The sequence below is a fragment of the Peromyscus californicus genome, unplaced genomic scaffold, assembly GCF_007827085.1.
Source record: "Peromyscus californicus insignis strain IS unplaced genomic scaffold, ASM782708v3 Scaffold_16__1_contigs__length_79575227, whole genome shotgun sequence".
NCBI lineage: Eukaryota > Metazoa > Chordata > Mammalia > Rodentia > Cricetidae > Peromyscus > Peromyscus californicus.
This window is the reverse complement of record NW_026294458.1, coordinates 6741836-6758293: the sequence shown is the minus strand read 5'-3', so window position 1 is coordinate 6758293 and position 16458 is coordinate 6741836. Positions and strand designations below refer to the sequence as shown.

Genomic DNA, 16458 nt, shown 5'->3' with positions numbered 1-16458 from the left:
AGCCTTATGGAACCTCTGGCTGTGTGTGTTTTGTTTGTGAACACTCCCAGCGAGCATGGGCACAGCCTCCCTCCCAGCAGGGAGTGGCAGGACCTTCCCACTCGGCCAACAGGCTTCATTCTCCTATCAGAGGGATGGCCGGGTCTCAATAGCAGCTCATTGCTCACAGCAGCTTCTAGACCCGATTTTTTTTGTTCAGGAATTGGGGGGATGATAGGAGATTTCCTCACCTGCCTGAATATGTTTTTTCTCAAGTGCAAAGCAGACCGCGGGCCTGAATTCCACGAGATTGAACGTGGGATTGTTAGCAAAGAGTCCATGGGCAGAGGCCCCAGCGAGTGAAGACAGCATGTGTGCATAGAAATTTGGTCCCTGACAGGCCAGAGCCATGCTGCTGGCAGTCAATGAGAAGACTTCAGGAGAGCAGCGCTGCAAAAGCGGGGCAGGAAGCAGGCTCCTCAGCCAGGCGAGGGGCGCCAACAGGCAAACCGTCCCAGGCAGGCTGCTACAAGTGCTGGAAGTCCTCGGGAAAACACAGCACACCAACGGGCTGAGCTGCATAGTTGTGGGGCCCAGTTCAAACTGAAAATGCACAGCTCTTTGTTTAAAAAAAAAAATTATTCGGAATTTCAAGATGGTGACAGGAGGGCTCTCCAGATCACAGGGAGCTTTGTTCAGGCTACACACCTACAAGACTCGTCCAGGGCACCTGTGAGTCAGTTCTTCTAGGCAGGTGAGATAGAAGATGCTCTGATCAACTCTCAGCCCACGAGCACCATCCTTGCTGTGCCATGGCACAGTAACCTGGCAGCAGCCTTCCTCCCTTGCTCATTTGGTGGTAACTGTCTCTTTAAGTGGGAAAGCATGGACGAGGGTCAGAGTGACTATGGCTGTGAGGATCCCAGAGTCCCAAAGATCCACTTGCACAGGGTAAGAAAGAACTCGGCAACAACTGGAGCCCTCTAAGTGAGGTTGTGTAGACATCTGGGGACAGGTGGTCTACATGAAACAGGCTAGACTCACCTCCAGCTTTATGTGATCATGGAGTTTCTTGCAGGTGGCTGCAAAGGTCTCCGAGGTACCAAATTCAAAATACCACAGCTTGTTCTTCATCCTGGATCACGGAGCAGAGAGACATTTTTTAGTCATCATTCTGTACTTAAACTGGTCCTGAGAAATAGCTCTGCTCTTTGGCCCATGTGGCCCAAACCCCCAAATTCCCTAATCTTATACTGCAACACTTGCCAATCGGATTATCAAGGAATAGAAAATTTATCGACATGTTCTTGTCAGAAACTTGAGAGAAAAATCTGCTCATGTCTTAGACATCATGGACTCTGGGTCAACTGCTAATTGTACCCTGAGGTTCCTGGTTAGAGCAGGAAAGGCATGCTATCCTCTGGAGCTGCATCAAGGAGCCTTCCCGTCAGCTCGAGGTACCAAATGACAGCATGCCCTGCCCACTGTCCTTCATCAGAGCAGAGCTCCCTTCTGGGGATGGTTAGGGTACAAAGAACAGCAGCCTTTCGAGACTTAAGAGATGTGCAGGTTCAAGATGGATGAGAGAAGTTCTACACTAAACCAGACCCAGTCCACAATGCTCTGTCTATTTTCTGTTTGGGGGAAGCAGAGTGATAGGAATTAATACAGATAGAGAAAGAGAAGGAACAAAGTTGGGTTGTTTGGGAGCAGTGGCCACTGTCTTCCCAGGTGTGTTTGTACAGGCTGCTCAGCTCTTCTTTAGAGAGGATCTGCTTCAAAGTAGGAGCTTGCCAATCTGAGCTTTACAAATTTTCAGCGTTTTCTTTAGGGGACAGAGAGGAATAAACATCCATCATTTGGGTGTTTATGAATCAGAGGGCTTTCAGAGTCAGGTGGGGTCCCTGACACTCCATGGTTTGCTTAGACAGTCTCATCAGGAAGTGTTCCTTTGGTTCTCCATTCCCCCCCAACCATCACCCCATTAACAGGGACTGACTAAGAGAGGGGACACCTGCCTAGCTTACAGGCAGACAGACTTTGCTAAGGAAGGATTAAACAAAATGACATTCTTCTTTGCACTCAAGACAGAGGAAGCTTCCTTGACTGTTGCTAATCCTCAGCTCTGTGGACCAGGGAGAAAGAGAGCTCCTGAGAGGAGGCAGGCTCTTGTTTCTTCCTGGGCATAGTGGCTGATCCATCGGCCCGCCAGCCACGCTTTCTGTGTTTCTCCAGCACTTCGCCTAGAACTTGAACACAAGACTGAATTCTTCTACCCTATGGAGACTGATTTCTAAAATCTGGTTGGCTGGTCAGCAGCCTTTCTGACCCTTGATCTGTGTGAGAATAAATAAGTGACAGGTAGGAGAAGCGTAGATCCTTGTACTTCATAAAAACCCCCAAGACGCGTCAGGAGTACTTTAGGCCAGTGCCCGCCGGCTGTGCCACCGCACGGGCTGTGTGAGTCACTGCTTTTTCAATCCTCAGGGTGGCATCCTCGGGGTGGCACGTGAGGTCTGGGGCAGGCTGAGCCCTAGTTCCAGCAGGCATTCTCACCTGTACCTCCATTGTGTTATGGAAGTATTTTCATTTGCTATGCATGCCACACTGGGAAAAACCTGAGGCCATAGCACTGTCCTACGTTACTGTCTCTCTGCCCAGAAACGTGTATATGCATCCCACTCAAGGATCTCGTTCAAATGAAGATTCTGGGTCAGTTGTTCATGGCGGAGCCCCTGACTCTCTGTTCTCCGACAAGCTGTTGACGCGGCTGGCTGCAGAACTGGGGCTCCACCTCCAGTTCTCGGGTGTCAGCATCCTTCAGAATTCCCTGGGGGGTTGGGGGGGGGGGAACCGGTTGAAATGCTGTTGCCAGCATTTCATTTGTAGACTCTGACAGCTGTGGAGCGGAGTCCAGGCGCATCGACTTTTATGGGTGTCCAGATGATCGTTTTGCTTATGGCCAGTGGACAGGGCCAGTGCTCCAGATGCTATGAAAACTGTTGACAAATATGGAACTACTTGAACTGAAGGAGAGGACTCCTCAGAGGAATGGAAGGACAGCGCCTTTCAGCAGGCAGTGATGGCTGGAGACCAAGTAAGGGGAAAACACAGGTGGCTGTAAACTCCAGGGTCCTGCATTCCTTCCCAGCAGTCCTAGCGTCTCTGTGGCAGGAGACTCGCCCTGCAAGCCTGTTTTCAAGCATCACTGCTGGTCTGAATCATGACTTCTGAAAGTTATTGCCTGGAGATTTAGAGTTTTAATAAAAATTTCCGGAAGCCATGGCTATTTTTGCCCCAAAGTGGCTCTTTTGATGATCTAATGAGGTTAAGAGGTCGCGACTAGGTCAGTATTGTGGAATAATAGGACCGCCTGGATTACCCATCCATGGATAGCTGTGTGACCTTTGGCAGGATGCTTAATCCTTTTAAATCTCACTCTCCTCTTCTGTAAAACAGTGAATGAAAGAGATCTGCTTCTCAGGATGGTGGAGAAGATTGAATGAGATGTTGCTACTCATTCTTAGCTGTTGGTATTTCACAGTTATCAGCTGGTGTATTTGAATAACACAGGAAGGGAAAAAACGACAGACCTGGCTGGCTGTATAGCTGTAGGCTTTATGTATTTACATGCGCTGGGAAGGAAAATACTCAGTCATATTTGTTAGATCATGTTTTTTTTTTTTTAAATTTTTATACAGCATGTTTGCCTGCAGGTCAGAAGAGGGCGCCAGATCTCATTACAGATGGTTGTGAGCCACCATGTGGTTGCTGGGAATTGAACTCAAGACCTCTGGAAGAGCAGTCAGTGCTCTTAACCACTGAGCCATCTCTCCAGCCCTAGATCATATGTTTTGACTTTTGGCTAAAAATTTGTTCCCCTCATATCTAATTTAATACAGTTTTTTAAAGAGTCACAGACCACATCTTAATCCCTAGTTAATTCTCTGGACTGGTCATGTGGTTGGTTAAAGATGTGATATGCTAACAAATATGCTTCGGAGAAGCTGAACTGCATGTTCGATATGAAACAAAATATTAATATGGGGTTGGAGCCATGGAGCAGTGGGTAAGGATGCTTGCCACCAAGCCTGGTGACCTGAGTTCGATCCCTGGGACCCACATGCTGTTCTTATACACGCACCATGGTGCATGTGCATCCACTTCTACAAATGAACAAACAATAAAAAACCAAAAAATATTAATGCAACACACATTCATTTTGTCCGGACTAGAGAGGGGTGTATGACATACAACAAAGAACAAAATACAGAATTTTATGAACTAGGTACCTTGTAAAGATGTCAAGGAAGCGCTAGGGTATCCCAAAGGAAAGACACCCAGTTCTTTTCCTTCTTTCTTTCCTTCCTTCCTCCCTTTCCTTTTCTTTCTTTCTTTCTCTTTCTTTCTTTCTTTCTTTCTTTCTTTCTTTCTTTCTTTCTTTCTTTCTTTCTTTCTTTCTTTCTTTCTTTCTTTCTCTTTCTTTTTTTTTTTCCGAGACAGGGTTTCTTCATGTAGTTTTGGTGCCTTTCCTGGATCTCACTCTGTAGACCAGGCTGGCCCCGAACTCACAGAGATGATCTACCTGGCTCTGCCTCCCGAGGGCTGGGATCAAAGATGTGTGCCACCACCGCCCGGCAACACCCAGTTCTTAAGTGTCTTAAGTGATGGACTCAGAAGCAGTCAGGGCAAGTATCTTTAGGGTAGGATGATGTTAAAGTTGGGTTCAGAAGAATGCAAGAAGAAGGAGCAGAGAAGATAAAGGGCAAACACTCTAGGCAGAGGAGGAAGCCCAGGGGTCTCCATCAAATTTCCATTGCTATAACACAACTCCTAGAGTTGGTCAACTTATAAAGAAAAGAGGCTTATTCAGCTGGAGGCCCAAGACCAGGGCACTGGCTCAGCTAAAGGCCTTGTGCTGTGCCATAGCATGGCTGGGAAGCAAAAAGGAGAAGCAGGAGGGTGTAGAGAGAGGAAGCAAACGCAGATAAAGGAAGCTGCACTTGCTCTAGCACAAGCCCTCACAGAAACGCACTCATTCTTGAGTAAGCTACATGGATCCTCCATGACGGCAGGTCCTTTATGATCCCAGGGGCCCTTAAAGGCCCTCTTGCCTCTCAACCTTGCTAACTGGAGCCAAACCTCATCTAAACCATAACCCCAGGAAATGGGTCTGGGCAAGTGCCAAAGGGGCACAGAACTCAAGCAGGGGTGGGGTGGGCGCCCACTAGCCATAGCTGGAGGGTCAGGTTGGATGTGCCAGTGCTTGGGCTTGATGGTGAAGCCTACGGGGAGTCATAGGCCATCCTTGGGTGGGAATGAGGGCAGTGTGGTGACAGTAATGACCTGATCTCTTACAGGGTTCTGGAGTGTGCATGGTTTATATATGCGTTTGTGTGTGTGTGCGCGCGCGCTCTGGAGTTCACTATTTTGACCAGACTGACTGGCCAGTAAGCGCCAGGCATCAGCCAGCCTCCCCCACCGCTGTGTGGGTGCCTGGGGTCTGAACTCAGGTCCTCATGCTTGCTCAAGAAGCACTGTAAAAATGCAGACTGGAGGCTTGGAGAGTAGTTTGGATGTGGTGTAGGAGTCCAGAAGAGAATTTCCCAAGGCCTGAACAATGGCAGTAAAATGATGCCAAGATAGAATCAGAGGCTGGAAGAGGTGGGATTGGCGGGGCTGGTCCTGAAGAGTGAGAAGTAGCTAACGAGGCATTTAGCGTTAGGACAGCATGACACAAGAAGGCTGGTTTCCTGAGACTAGGGTGCAGGAGGCCACTTTCTGGGGGTAGTCTTCATTGCAACTAAAGGATTTGGATTGTGGCCCATGTATCCATCTGTTCATCCATCCAAATATACTGAAGATATATCAGCAGCTACTATGGGCCATACGCCACATAAGGACCAGCTACGTGTTCTCCTCACTGAGCTTTTGTATTTTCAGTAGCATCACCAAGACTAACACTGGACAGTCACTGGCCCACAGGACACTCTTGTGCTTAAGATCCTACAGAGTCCATCTGTCCTGTTAACGCAGGCAGTGTGGGGTTAGGAGTGAACGTGCTCTATTCCCATAGCCCCTTGCTTTTGCAGTCTGCTGAACACTTTACTTTTTCATTTTTAATTTTATGTGTATGAGTGTTCTGCCTGCATGTGTTAGTGCACTGTGTACACGACGTGCCTGGGCAGTGCAGAAGAGGGCGTTGGACCCCTTGGACCTGGAGTTGCAGATGACTGTGAGCTGCCATGTGGCCTCTGGTGACAGAGGTGGCCTAGGTCTGCTACAAAAGCAGCCAGTGAGCCAGTGCTCTTAGCCCCCGAGGAATCTCTCTAGCCCCTCTTTTAAACATTTTTCATTTAAAATTGCTTTAATTCTTCGAAGAGTCTCAGAAAGCCGGTATTATTTATTCTACAAGAGGATTCAAAGATTGGATCCTTCTCTGCCATGCCCTTTCCTCCTTTCTCTTAACTATCACAGCCTTTAGTAGGCAATGGGAGGGGCACCGGAGCCCATAGTTTCAGGCCGGAGACTCACTCCCTTCTCTCTGCCAACTAGAGAACATGGACCCTGTTGTCCCCTCTCTTTTGGAGACGCCTCCCAAGCCACATTACTCCGAGATCCTATCAGAGGATTCTGCTGCTGAATGTGGCCCCCATCTGTCTGCTTCATTCTCTGTTGTATGGACCTTCATAGCATTTGGGGGTTCAGAGACGGGGGCTCTCACCTTCTTATTTGGACCGTTATTTAAGTTCTTTGAGTCCTCACTCTACCGCAAAGTAGAAACATTATCCTCTACCCAACGAAGTTGTGAAGCTTCAGTGGCAAGTGTGAAGCGTTGGTCATGGATTTAGTGCATTCTCCGTGCTCAGTAAGTGCCAAGAGACACGGTTACTGGAACACTCATTCCGCTTTGGCTCTTGAGGTAAGGGCAGGAGTTTTTTTTTTTTCCTCTCCCCCAGGTGGCCAATATATTTTGAAGAAGAGAAAACTAGCAATGCTTTAATGACTGCTGGAAAACATTTTCTGCATCTCTCTTCCTGAGTTTTCGTTGGCCACCGCTTCTCTCCTTCCCATAATCACCTTGCAGCTGGAGGTGACTAATCCTTAACCATGCCCTAGGGCTGAACTCCAGGTCCATGAGGCTCCTAGTCTCAGGCTCTGATCTCCCCAGGTGGACCTGTTCTCGAAGCCTCAGGCCCTCCTTTGGGTTCCAGGAGGTTCTTAGGCATGTGATAGACAGCAGCAGCGACGCATTGTTGACTTTGGTTCTGGTTGTCTCGATTCCCTTTGGTTTATAGGAAAATAACATCAGTGACACGTGAGTTAGTTGAGTCTTTTCATTTGACAGATGAAGAAAAGGAGACTAATTAAAAATGTTCTTTTATGTTGTCAGCAATTCAGGGCTAGGATCAGTCATCATCCTGACAGCTATGAATTGGTTGTTTTCAAGAAGGGCCTGTAGGTAAAACCAGCTAGCTGCTGCCCATCTGCACCAGCAGAGCAGCGTGTTCAGCTCCCTCAACCACCCCGAGCTCCTGGTGGCTCTTTTCTGAGAATCAAGGAAGTTTTTAGGGCAACAGGCCTTTGAAGTCATCAAAAGTCAAAACATGAAAACGTTTCTTTGGGCTTAGAAGTCTACACAGAGAATGTTACAGTTATTTCTAGAAACAGAACCCTTGAACTGAAGGCTTCCCTTCTTGTGGTTTAGACTTTGATAACCAGGTTCCCTGAGTAGCTCGTGACTGAAATAGCTCTTTGGGCCTTCTGTGTCAGTCAGCATTGGGTTGGGAGGCCTGGTGGAACAGAGGCTGCCCACAAGAGGGTGTTCTCTATTGGAAAAACTATACCTAGCCAACAGGCCGTTTCTGTACGTTAATGACACATGTTCACAGTTTGTCTCAATGGAAAAAAGGAATGATTTTAGATGGGGCATTTTGAATGAATATTAGCATAGGCTAATATCTATTTGAATACTTGGTCCCTGGCTGGTGGAACTCTTTGGGAAGGATTGGGATGTGTGGCCTTGTTGGAGGAGGTGAGTCACTGGGAGTGAGATTTGAAGTTTCAAAGTCCCTGCCACTCCCAGTGAGCTCCCTCTCTGCCTCCTACTTTTGGATAAGAGTGTAAGCTCTCAGCTGCTGCTCCCGTGTCATGGCTGCCTCCCGCCGGCTGCCATGCTTCCCACCGTGATGGTCATGGACTCTAACCCTCTGGAACCATGAGCCCAAATTAAACGCTTTCCTTTATAAGTTGCCTTGGTCATGGCATCCAGTAACTAAGACATTGGGTTTCCTGAGTAGTTGTTGGCATTTTTGTTTGTTTGTTTCTGCTATTTCTACTAAAATAATAAACTAAGATCAGGTCATTAACATGAATGTCAGCCTAGCAAATCAGAAACACAAAAAAGGCACAGGTAGCCGCAGCCGAGTTATAATTGAATGACGGATGTCACAGTACAGAGATATTCCCTGAGAACATTCCACATAGTTAAATTCCAAATGCCTTTGGAAGTGTAGTTATGTTAACCCAAATTTGTGTAAAGAATTAGAAAAAAAAACAAACCCACAAAAACAAAAGATGAAGAGCCATGGCAGAAGGGTTTATGTCAGGGACCAGAACGTCAGTCCCCACAAGCCCGTGACTGTCACCTCCCAGGTGCAGCAGAAGCCATCTGTGTCACTGGCATCCTCAGCTGCCCTTGACCATCAGAGGGCTTGTCACCACATCTAATCCACCCTGCATGCTGTCCCCTCTTCTTGCTGCTCACAGAATGGGGCACTCGGTGACCCTTGGTCACGGAGCTGTGAGAGGAATAATCTCTTCCAAGAGGCGGCAGTGGCCCTTTCTGTCCAAGGGAAACCGAACACCCAGCAATCAGGAAGGGGCTTTATAAATAGCTGGGTTTTTTCGTGCCCTGAATGGGACTTTTGTGCCTGCTGGGCCTGCCAACAGATTTGTGTTGGCTCAGTGTATTTCAGCTTCAAGGAGCGAGGTATTCCCTGGCTTTGGTCCATGCTTGGGACAGGATTGGGTTCATGGCGCTCAGAAAGACATAGGATGATGAATGATGAGAGGATTGGTGGCCGGAGACCAGGAAGGGGTGGACAGACATGGAGGGAGGGCAAAAGGGGAGTGATCAAGAAGGGGTCCACCAAAAATGATCAGTAATGGAGGAACTTGCTTAAGGTGCATGTTATTATGTAAGTGTGTAATCCTCTTAATGACCTGTGATATCAAGACACTTCTTAAGTCTTACATGTGTGAAGTTTTATAGGTAAATATCACCTATGACAGTTGGCATTTAAATGGTCTTTGAGATTCAAGTACTTCCAGCCAGAGAGCCGCCAGTTCTAAGAACTCTCCAAAGTATAAAGAGATGAATTACTGTCAAAAGTTCTTTCTTTCATCTTTTTTCCTCCCTCCCTGCCTCCCCCCTCTCTCCCTCCCTCCCTCCCTCCCTCCCTCCCTCCCTCCCTCCCTCCTTTTCTAACTTCCTTTCTTTTTGAGACAGGGTGTCACTATGTAGTCCTGACTGGGCTGGAACTCAATATGAAGGCTAGGCAGGTCTCAGACTCACAGAGAATCCCTTGCCTCTCCCTCGTGAGTACTGGGATTAAAGGTGACACTCCCTGCCCACTGTTGACATTTCTTAATGTAGAAGAGTTATTCATACATTTAATCATAATAAAGACTATATAAGATAACTAGTGTGTTAAATCTTTTAAAAATATAGAATGAAAGGAAGCCATAAATTTGAAATACAGAAAGGAAGGGCATATGAGAGGATTGGAGGGAAGAAAGGGAAGAGGGTAAAATTAATGAAGAAAAGTAAATTATTAATAAAAGCATGGAATGGAATTATATCAATTATAGTGTTACCGCTTGGTATCAAGAGATACTAAATGAATGGCCAATGAATATTGAATAATAGGAATGGGAAAACGAATTACAATTTAGGACTTCTTGATGACAAAGATCTTACGGAGTAGTATGCCCATGGAGGGTAGTGTAGATGGTTAGAAATTGTGTCCTCTTTACTAGTTAGAGGGCACGTGCAGAGCCAACACTCCTTACCCAGTCTGGATGGTGATCCTAGTCTAGGCAGCTTATTAGGAAACAGTCTCTGACGATACAGATGAAGACATAGAGCTGGGATGGAAATGCCAGCTCCTGACCTGGAATCCATATTCCTTATCACTTTACTCCCCCTGGCTCCCACTACCATGCCTCAGAGGCATATGAGAGAAATGGAACATATAGCCAAACTCGTAAGAGCAAGTGACCATGACCACTAGTCCTCAGTCATGCTTGTGGCTCATAGGACCCAATCTCAAGGTGGCCTGGCTGTGCTTGCTTGGGGTCCTGTGGTACTCAGCAGAGTGGTCGGGACCTCCTTTATCGGTCTTTGCTTTCTACACTTGGCCAAAAGTACTAAGGGGCCAAACCTATAATCTTATGTTGGAGAATCTTCTTCCCTTTCAAGGCTAAGTCTGAACTCCGAAGAATTACAGCTTCCTAAGAGTGGGCTCTCCTCTTCTGCAGGAGACAGCTTGTTTTTGTGAACTAAGGACACATTCTCCTTTGATAGGCTCTCGCTGTCTGGCCTCGGACAACATCTTCTCCAGAGGGCATCCACTCATGATCAAGCCTCCCCAAGTCTGAAATAGTAAATTCCTCCAGTGTAGGACATAGGGCCTGCAGAGACACAGCCCACGAAAAAGCTCAAGTAAAGAATTGTGCACATAATTATAATCGCAGCACTCGGGAGGCTGAGGTAGGAGGACTGCTGTGTGTCTGAGGACAGTGGGTAATGGTACTTGCCATGCAAGCCTGACGACCAGAATTCAATCTCTGGAACCCACTGAAAGGCAGAAAGATCCCAGTAGTGGAGCTGCACACCTCTCATCCCAGCACTCGGAAGGCAGAGGCAGGTGAATCTCTGAGTTCGAGGCCAGCCTGGTCTACTGAACAATGTCCAGGACAGCCAGGGCTACACAAAGAAACTCTGTCTTGAAAAACCAAAAAAAAAAAAAAAAAAAAAAAAAAAAAAAAAAAAAAAAAAATTAAGAAATAAAAAAAGAAAGCTTCTTTGAGACCCAACATGCTCAGGATACTGTCTCTCTGAAGTCCTGGCAGCCTGCTCAGACACCTGTCACGGTGATGGATGGACATACCACCACTTTCACTTTTGGGGGAACCTCAGACAGACCTCTGAGAGGCAGCCAAGGTGGGTGCCCTGTCCCGAGAGTCTGAGTTCTGAGGTGTCGACATCTGTGCTTGCCACCGGAAAACGGTTCCTCTTTCTACCTTCTAAAAACAAACGGAACAGTGACAGGAAACAAGAATCTCTTACAAAATGTGCCTGCTTCTCAGCAGTCTTTTTCCCCTTCAGGCCCACTGGCTAAAGTGTTCATCAGTGAACACAGTCAGATACTGGGACAGAAAGGAACCCTGGCTGGGAGGGCAAGGTGACGTAGGAATGTGTATGCCTAAGGTTCTGCACCTAGCTGTGCTCTCCAGCACTGACCCACTCATCAGCCCTTGAAGCCCAAACCTGAAGGTGACTGAGGACAATTAAGACATGTAGGTGAGGATAGCTTATTGGAACTTAAGCCCTGAAGGCCAGAGAAGGCAGGCACTTGGCTAACACTGAGCCTCTCTGGCTGATGAAGCCATTTCCTGGCTCCTGACCAACCAGGGCTATAACATAGAGCCGAGGCAAAGCTGAGACACAGGTCCACATTCACTCTCCAATAGCTTGCTAGAAGGACCCCTCCAGACAAAGAGCAGAGCCCTGTCTCCTTCCCAGCTCAGCCTGCCCCCAGCCATGGGGAACAATCTTGGTTCCCATTGATCACATGTGCCCTGCATGCCTGAACCAAGATAGCTGCTTAGCCCACTGAAGGGTCCCTCACTTGATTCTGACACACACCTTCTGTGGAGGTGTCGCTGCGGTACTTTGTAAGGGGGTCTGACACTGTTCCTTGGAAGATGTAACGCTGATGAGATGATATCATGGAGTCAGAATGTGGGCTGGGTATGGCAGCTCCCTCATCCCCTGCCCCCAGGCCTTGCTGAACATGATTCTGATGGGTCGGGTTACAAAAGTCCCTTGGTTAAGCCACTTGTTTGTCATTCCGAGTGTATGTCACCCATAGAAACAGTGTTATGCTGAGACTAACCGGAAACAGTCAGCTAGCCTGCCAGTTACCCGGAGCACAATGTCTGGGTTTGGAGACGGGTTGGCTGAGCTGAAGGAACCTCTCTGGTTAGAAGCCAGAAAGGCTGAGTTTAAGCCGTCCTTCAGACATTCACCTGTTCTGTGGTCTTGGGCAAGCTTGTCACTTAGTTTCTCCATCTTTGAATTGGGAATGCATTACCTATCTTCCAGGGGTGGCTGGGGAAATTGAGACTGTACATACGGTTACACGCTATATACACAGAGCCAAAGTCAACCCCGTTGCCACATACAAAGTTCACGAGTGTTGTGTCACAACTCGGAATACACATGGCACACCTCTCCTGGTCAATTTGGACTGGGTCTCTTTGCTCTCCTCAACTTTCGGGGAAAGAAATACAGAAACTCGGTTAGCCTGGAGCCCCTGGCATTGACCCTGGAGCCCAGGCTGGAGAGAAAGTGACAGCTAGCAGAAGCAACCGTGGGTGAAGCCATGCTCTGGCGTGTGGAGTATTTCTTTATTTCGCTGACCCAGAACACCAGGTGGGTCGTTCAACCTCCAGCTAAGTTTCCTGAGGCATCACAGTCAGATGCCTCCTGGTCCCATACAGTCCAAGAAAAGCAGTTTTCTTTCCTCTACCCCTCGAGTTATGAAATTATCCTCAAGACAAGTAGAAAATTCACCATATGGGAAGATGCTCAGATAAATACCTCCTCCCTTCCCCCATCCCATCTCCTTCCTGTGTCAGTTTAAAAAAAAAAACAAAAAAAGTACATAGAAAAGCACCAGCCAGCACCTTGAATGCCTGGGAAGCCTGTACTAGATACTGCCGGCAGAATCCCTTTCATGGCATCCTTTTGAAATCCCAACCATATGCTCTCTGCCTTGCTTCCACGCTGACATTTGTGACTTCTTATGCCTGAGTGTGTGTTCCGAACGCCCGTTCCAGTGACAGCGGTTTGCATGAGTTTGCCCTCTCTCGTCACTCACTAGGTAGCACTGTTCCCTGGCGGCATGCTGTACCCCACCCTGATCCTGCAAGGACTTCTCTGGTTCGCCCCTCTCACTGGCAACTCGTAGACCTGCCTCGGCTGTAGGTCTCCACACTCTGCCCCGTCAGTTCCCTGGGTGAACTGATTGGCACTGCCTCTGCCGTGATTCCGAGTTCTAGCTCACACCTGCTGTCCTTGATGGGATGTGGTTTTAGAATTTCATTTGAGTGCTCTATACTTTATCCTCCTTAAATCTCATTCTGAAGCTCCTCCTCCGTGGTCTTCAGGTCCCTGGTCATAAACGTTCCTCTTAGATTAGGGGATAAACTCCTGATTCTTGCCAGGGCCTCTCATCCCAGGGTCAGAATCCATGGTGCAGAGGAACAGTCATCTTCAGTCTGGGTACAGAGGAAGGGGCCACCTCACCTAAATACTTCCTTCTGCTTTTGCATATTTTCAGTAGGTTGAGCCCATATTAAAGGCTCTCAAAGATTGCACAAAAAAGAAATATTCCTCTTAGATTTTCCTAAGTATATTCAGTCACTGAATCACACCCCCCAACCCCCGCCACCCACCTGCCATCTTCTGGCTAATTTCCTTGTACATCCTGGAGTTTACATTGGCCAATACCACTTACTGTGGAGGAAGTAGCCGAGGGAGCTCACTGTGGGTCTAAGTTCATGATGACTTTGTTAGCTGTCCTGCCCTTTGCTTTTGGGAAGTCCCACATCTATCCTCCTTGTTAGAGTCTCATGCTCTTACTTTACCCCCCAAACAGGAACTGCACATTTTCTTTCTTCCTCCACTTGGTGTGTATTTCTGAATCAGACTTTGACTTTAGGTCTGCTGCGACTATCAGGGTCCTTTTCTTTCGGGATCGTGTCTTTCATGGTATCTTGGAACATTTTGTCATTGCAAACATACCGATTTCTCAAATGTTCATTCTCTGTTGCTAGGAGACTCATTTATATCAACAGCGTCAATAATTTGTAGACCAAGTCAAGCAAGAACAATAAACCATTGGTTCCCATCACAGCTTGACATTATGATTCCTGGGTATCAACATGACAGCTTGGGGGCAGGATCTTACAGGCCTAGGGATGTACTTGCACAGTGGTTTTCAAAATTAGAAAATTATACATACATACATACATACGCACATAACACACATATATACATTCACATACACACACACATTGGAGGCCCCCCCCCCTTTTTTTGAAATCATCACTAGGTTTGCTCTTCTGAGAGCAACTGGCTGAAGCCAGGTACAGTTCGCTCACTTTATATCTTCTCTTGTGTTCTCCAGTTTGCTGGAGTCCCCACCACTCCTTGAAGCCTCACACCCACTTGCCCATCTCATCGACGTTATCACCCTAACCTCTGCAGGCATTTGGATGTGTGGCCCTTTCATATAGGCCTCTGCACTTTCCTTCTGGAAACCTCAGGAGCTGCTTCAAAGGCCTCTTCCACGTGTTCCCAGTCTGGTCCTTCCCATCTGAGGGGCTGGCATATGTGGTCATGAGTCCTAATACATGTGTGTCTGACTTCAAGGGCTCACTGGCTGCACCAGGGTAAAGGCTCAAGCTGGTGCTATTTGCAAAAAATCTGTGTACTTAATTACCTTTTTAGAACAGAAAAGTAGCCTTTGTTTATATTCATTTTCCCCCTGAGTTTTCCATTTTGATGAATGAAGATTATTCAAGAATTTTACCACCAACCATCCAGTTTTGATGACCAAGGCACAAACCATTTGGTGAGCAGGCTATCCAGTTCTTCACATCCCTTTTAATTTACTGGCTTACTGTTGACCATCTCAACCTCCTGCCCACATGGTTAGATGAGAGAAAGAGTATGATTGAGAGTAAAATCATGACCCAGGCCATCAACTCAATTTGTTTTAGTTTTTACCCCAACCCTTGATTATGAGCATTGGCCATTTCTCTCCCCAAGTTCAGAGACAAGGGGATTTGGAAAGGGAAGGCAAGAACCCTACTAACTGGAACACTACATGGACAGCACCAACAAAAGCTTCACTGAAATCAACAGTTTGAGATTTTAATTTATCCACGACCTTCTCATTACCTTGTGCCCTTTGGTAGCCCAAAGCTGGAGACTGCCAACATACTCTCAGCACATTGAGTTCAAAGGCAATGTAAGGTACTTGGCTTGATTGGCACTTTAAAATGTTTTCCAAAAAGGCCCACTCTCAAGATTAAAGGAGTTCTCTATTGAACAGAATAGAAATGTCTTGTTACTAGAGAGTGAGGTATTTCTCCCTAAGTGTGTGTTCAGTCAACACAAATATCAGTGACGGCATAAGGCCCTGACACTTCAGCAGTTGCAGGCTATGAAGGGCATTCCTGGGGTTAGGAGAGCCTCTCTTTTACTGAAGAGCATCAGAAGATCAGGAAATGCTTTCTTTGTAAAGAGTGAAGTGATGGGACCCTCCCCCAACCCCAGAATTTAAACACTCCTACAGGCTTCAAAGCAGAGATCTAAGGACACTCTACAGAGCGCTAATGGAGGGGATGCTTGTGTCACGAAGGAGGCTGAAAGCTACAGTCGTGTCCAAAGCTAAGGTTATTACAGACGAGAGCCACAGCACAGTGCATTTTTGTTAGAATCTTGCTGTCTCTGAAGAATCGGCAGACATCAGCTATAATGGCTTCCTTGCTAATTCCTCCAGTAAACAACAGTAATCACTTCAGATGTATTTATCGAGCTAGTGTAATTTCTCTGTGCACCTTGTAAGACAGTTGTCATTTCTGTTTATACACCTGAACACTAAGAATCAGAGAAGTGAGTCACTTTCCAGTGGCTCACAGGACAGAAGAGGCAAGGTGAGCGTCGACACTCAGCGCTCACCTTGTATGTTGAATCCAAGAGAATTCAGAGATTTGTGTCTCTATTTCACATTGGGGCCTGAGAGCAGAGTCGGAAAGCCGTTTTCTCAAGATTCCTTGATAGACAGCTTTTTTCACTGAAGACTCACTAATTTTCCTTATAGAAAGGAAGGAGGAGCGGCTGCTTCCAAAGTTTTCTTTGGTCAAGTAGTAAGAGTGCTAAGAATTTTCTTTAAGAAACGTTTATTTAAATGAGGAATGAAGCTAAATCACCTGACTCTTTCTCAAGAACACTACCCTTTCATTTTGTACTTCAATTTCTTTTTAACAAAATAAGCACAACTGTGAAGATAGTTTAAAGAAATAAGTTAGAATAAATGCACTAATCAGATAAGCTCTAAATATAAAGATGGATTCCGTTATATGGCAAAAATCCTTTGAAATGAATGATAATTCTCCAAA

At 46.8% G+C, this 16458-nt stretch overlaps 2 protein-coding genes across 58 annotated transcripts in view; one reads left to right on the top strand and one right to left on the bottom strand.

Annotated features, from left to right (window-relative positions):
- The window catches only part of Dgkg (diacylglycerol kinase gamma), a 226611-nt gene that overhangs the window by 74664 nt on the left and 135489 nt on the right, over nucleotides 1–16458 (bottom strand). For all 9 annotated transcript variants that reach the window (XM_052740211.1, XM_052740208.1, XM_052740206.1 and 6 more), the window contains one exon: nucleotides 1024–1114. In XM_052740211.1, coding sequence (XP_052596171.1) covers nucleotides 1024–1114 — 91 coding nt within the window. The remainder of the gene's footprint in view (nucleotides 1–1023; nucleotides 1115–16458) is intronic.
- The window catches only part of LOC128111813 (uncharacterized), a 111473-nt gene that overhangs the window by 23473 nt on the left and 71542 nt on the right, over nucleotides 1–16458 (top strand). The gene's annotated exons all lie outside the window — the stretch shown is intronic.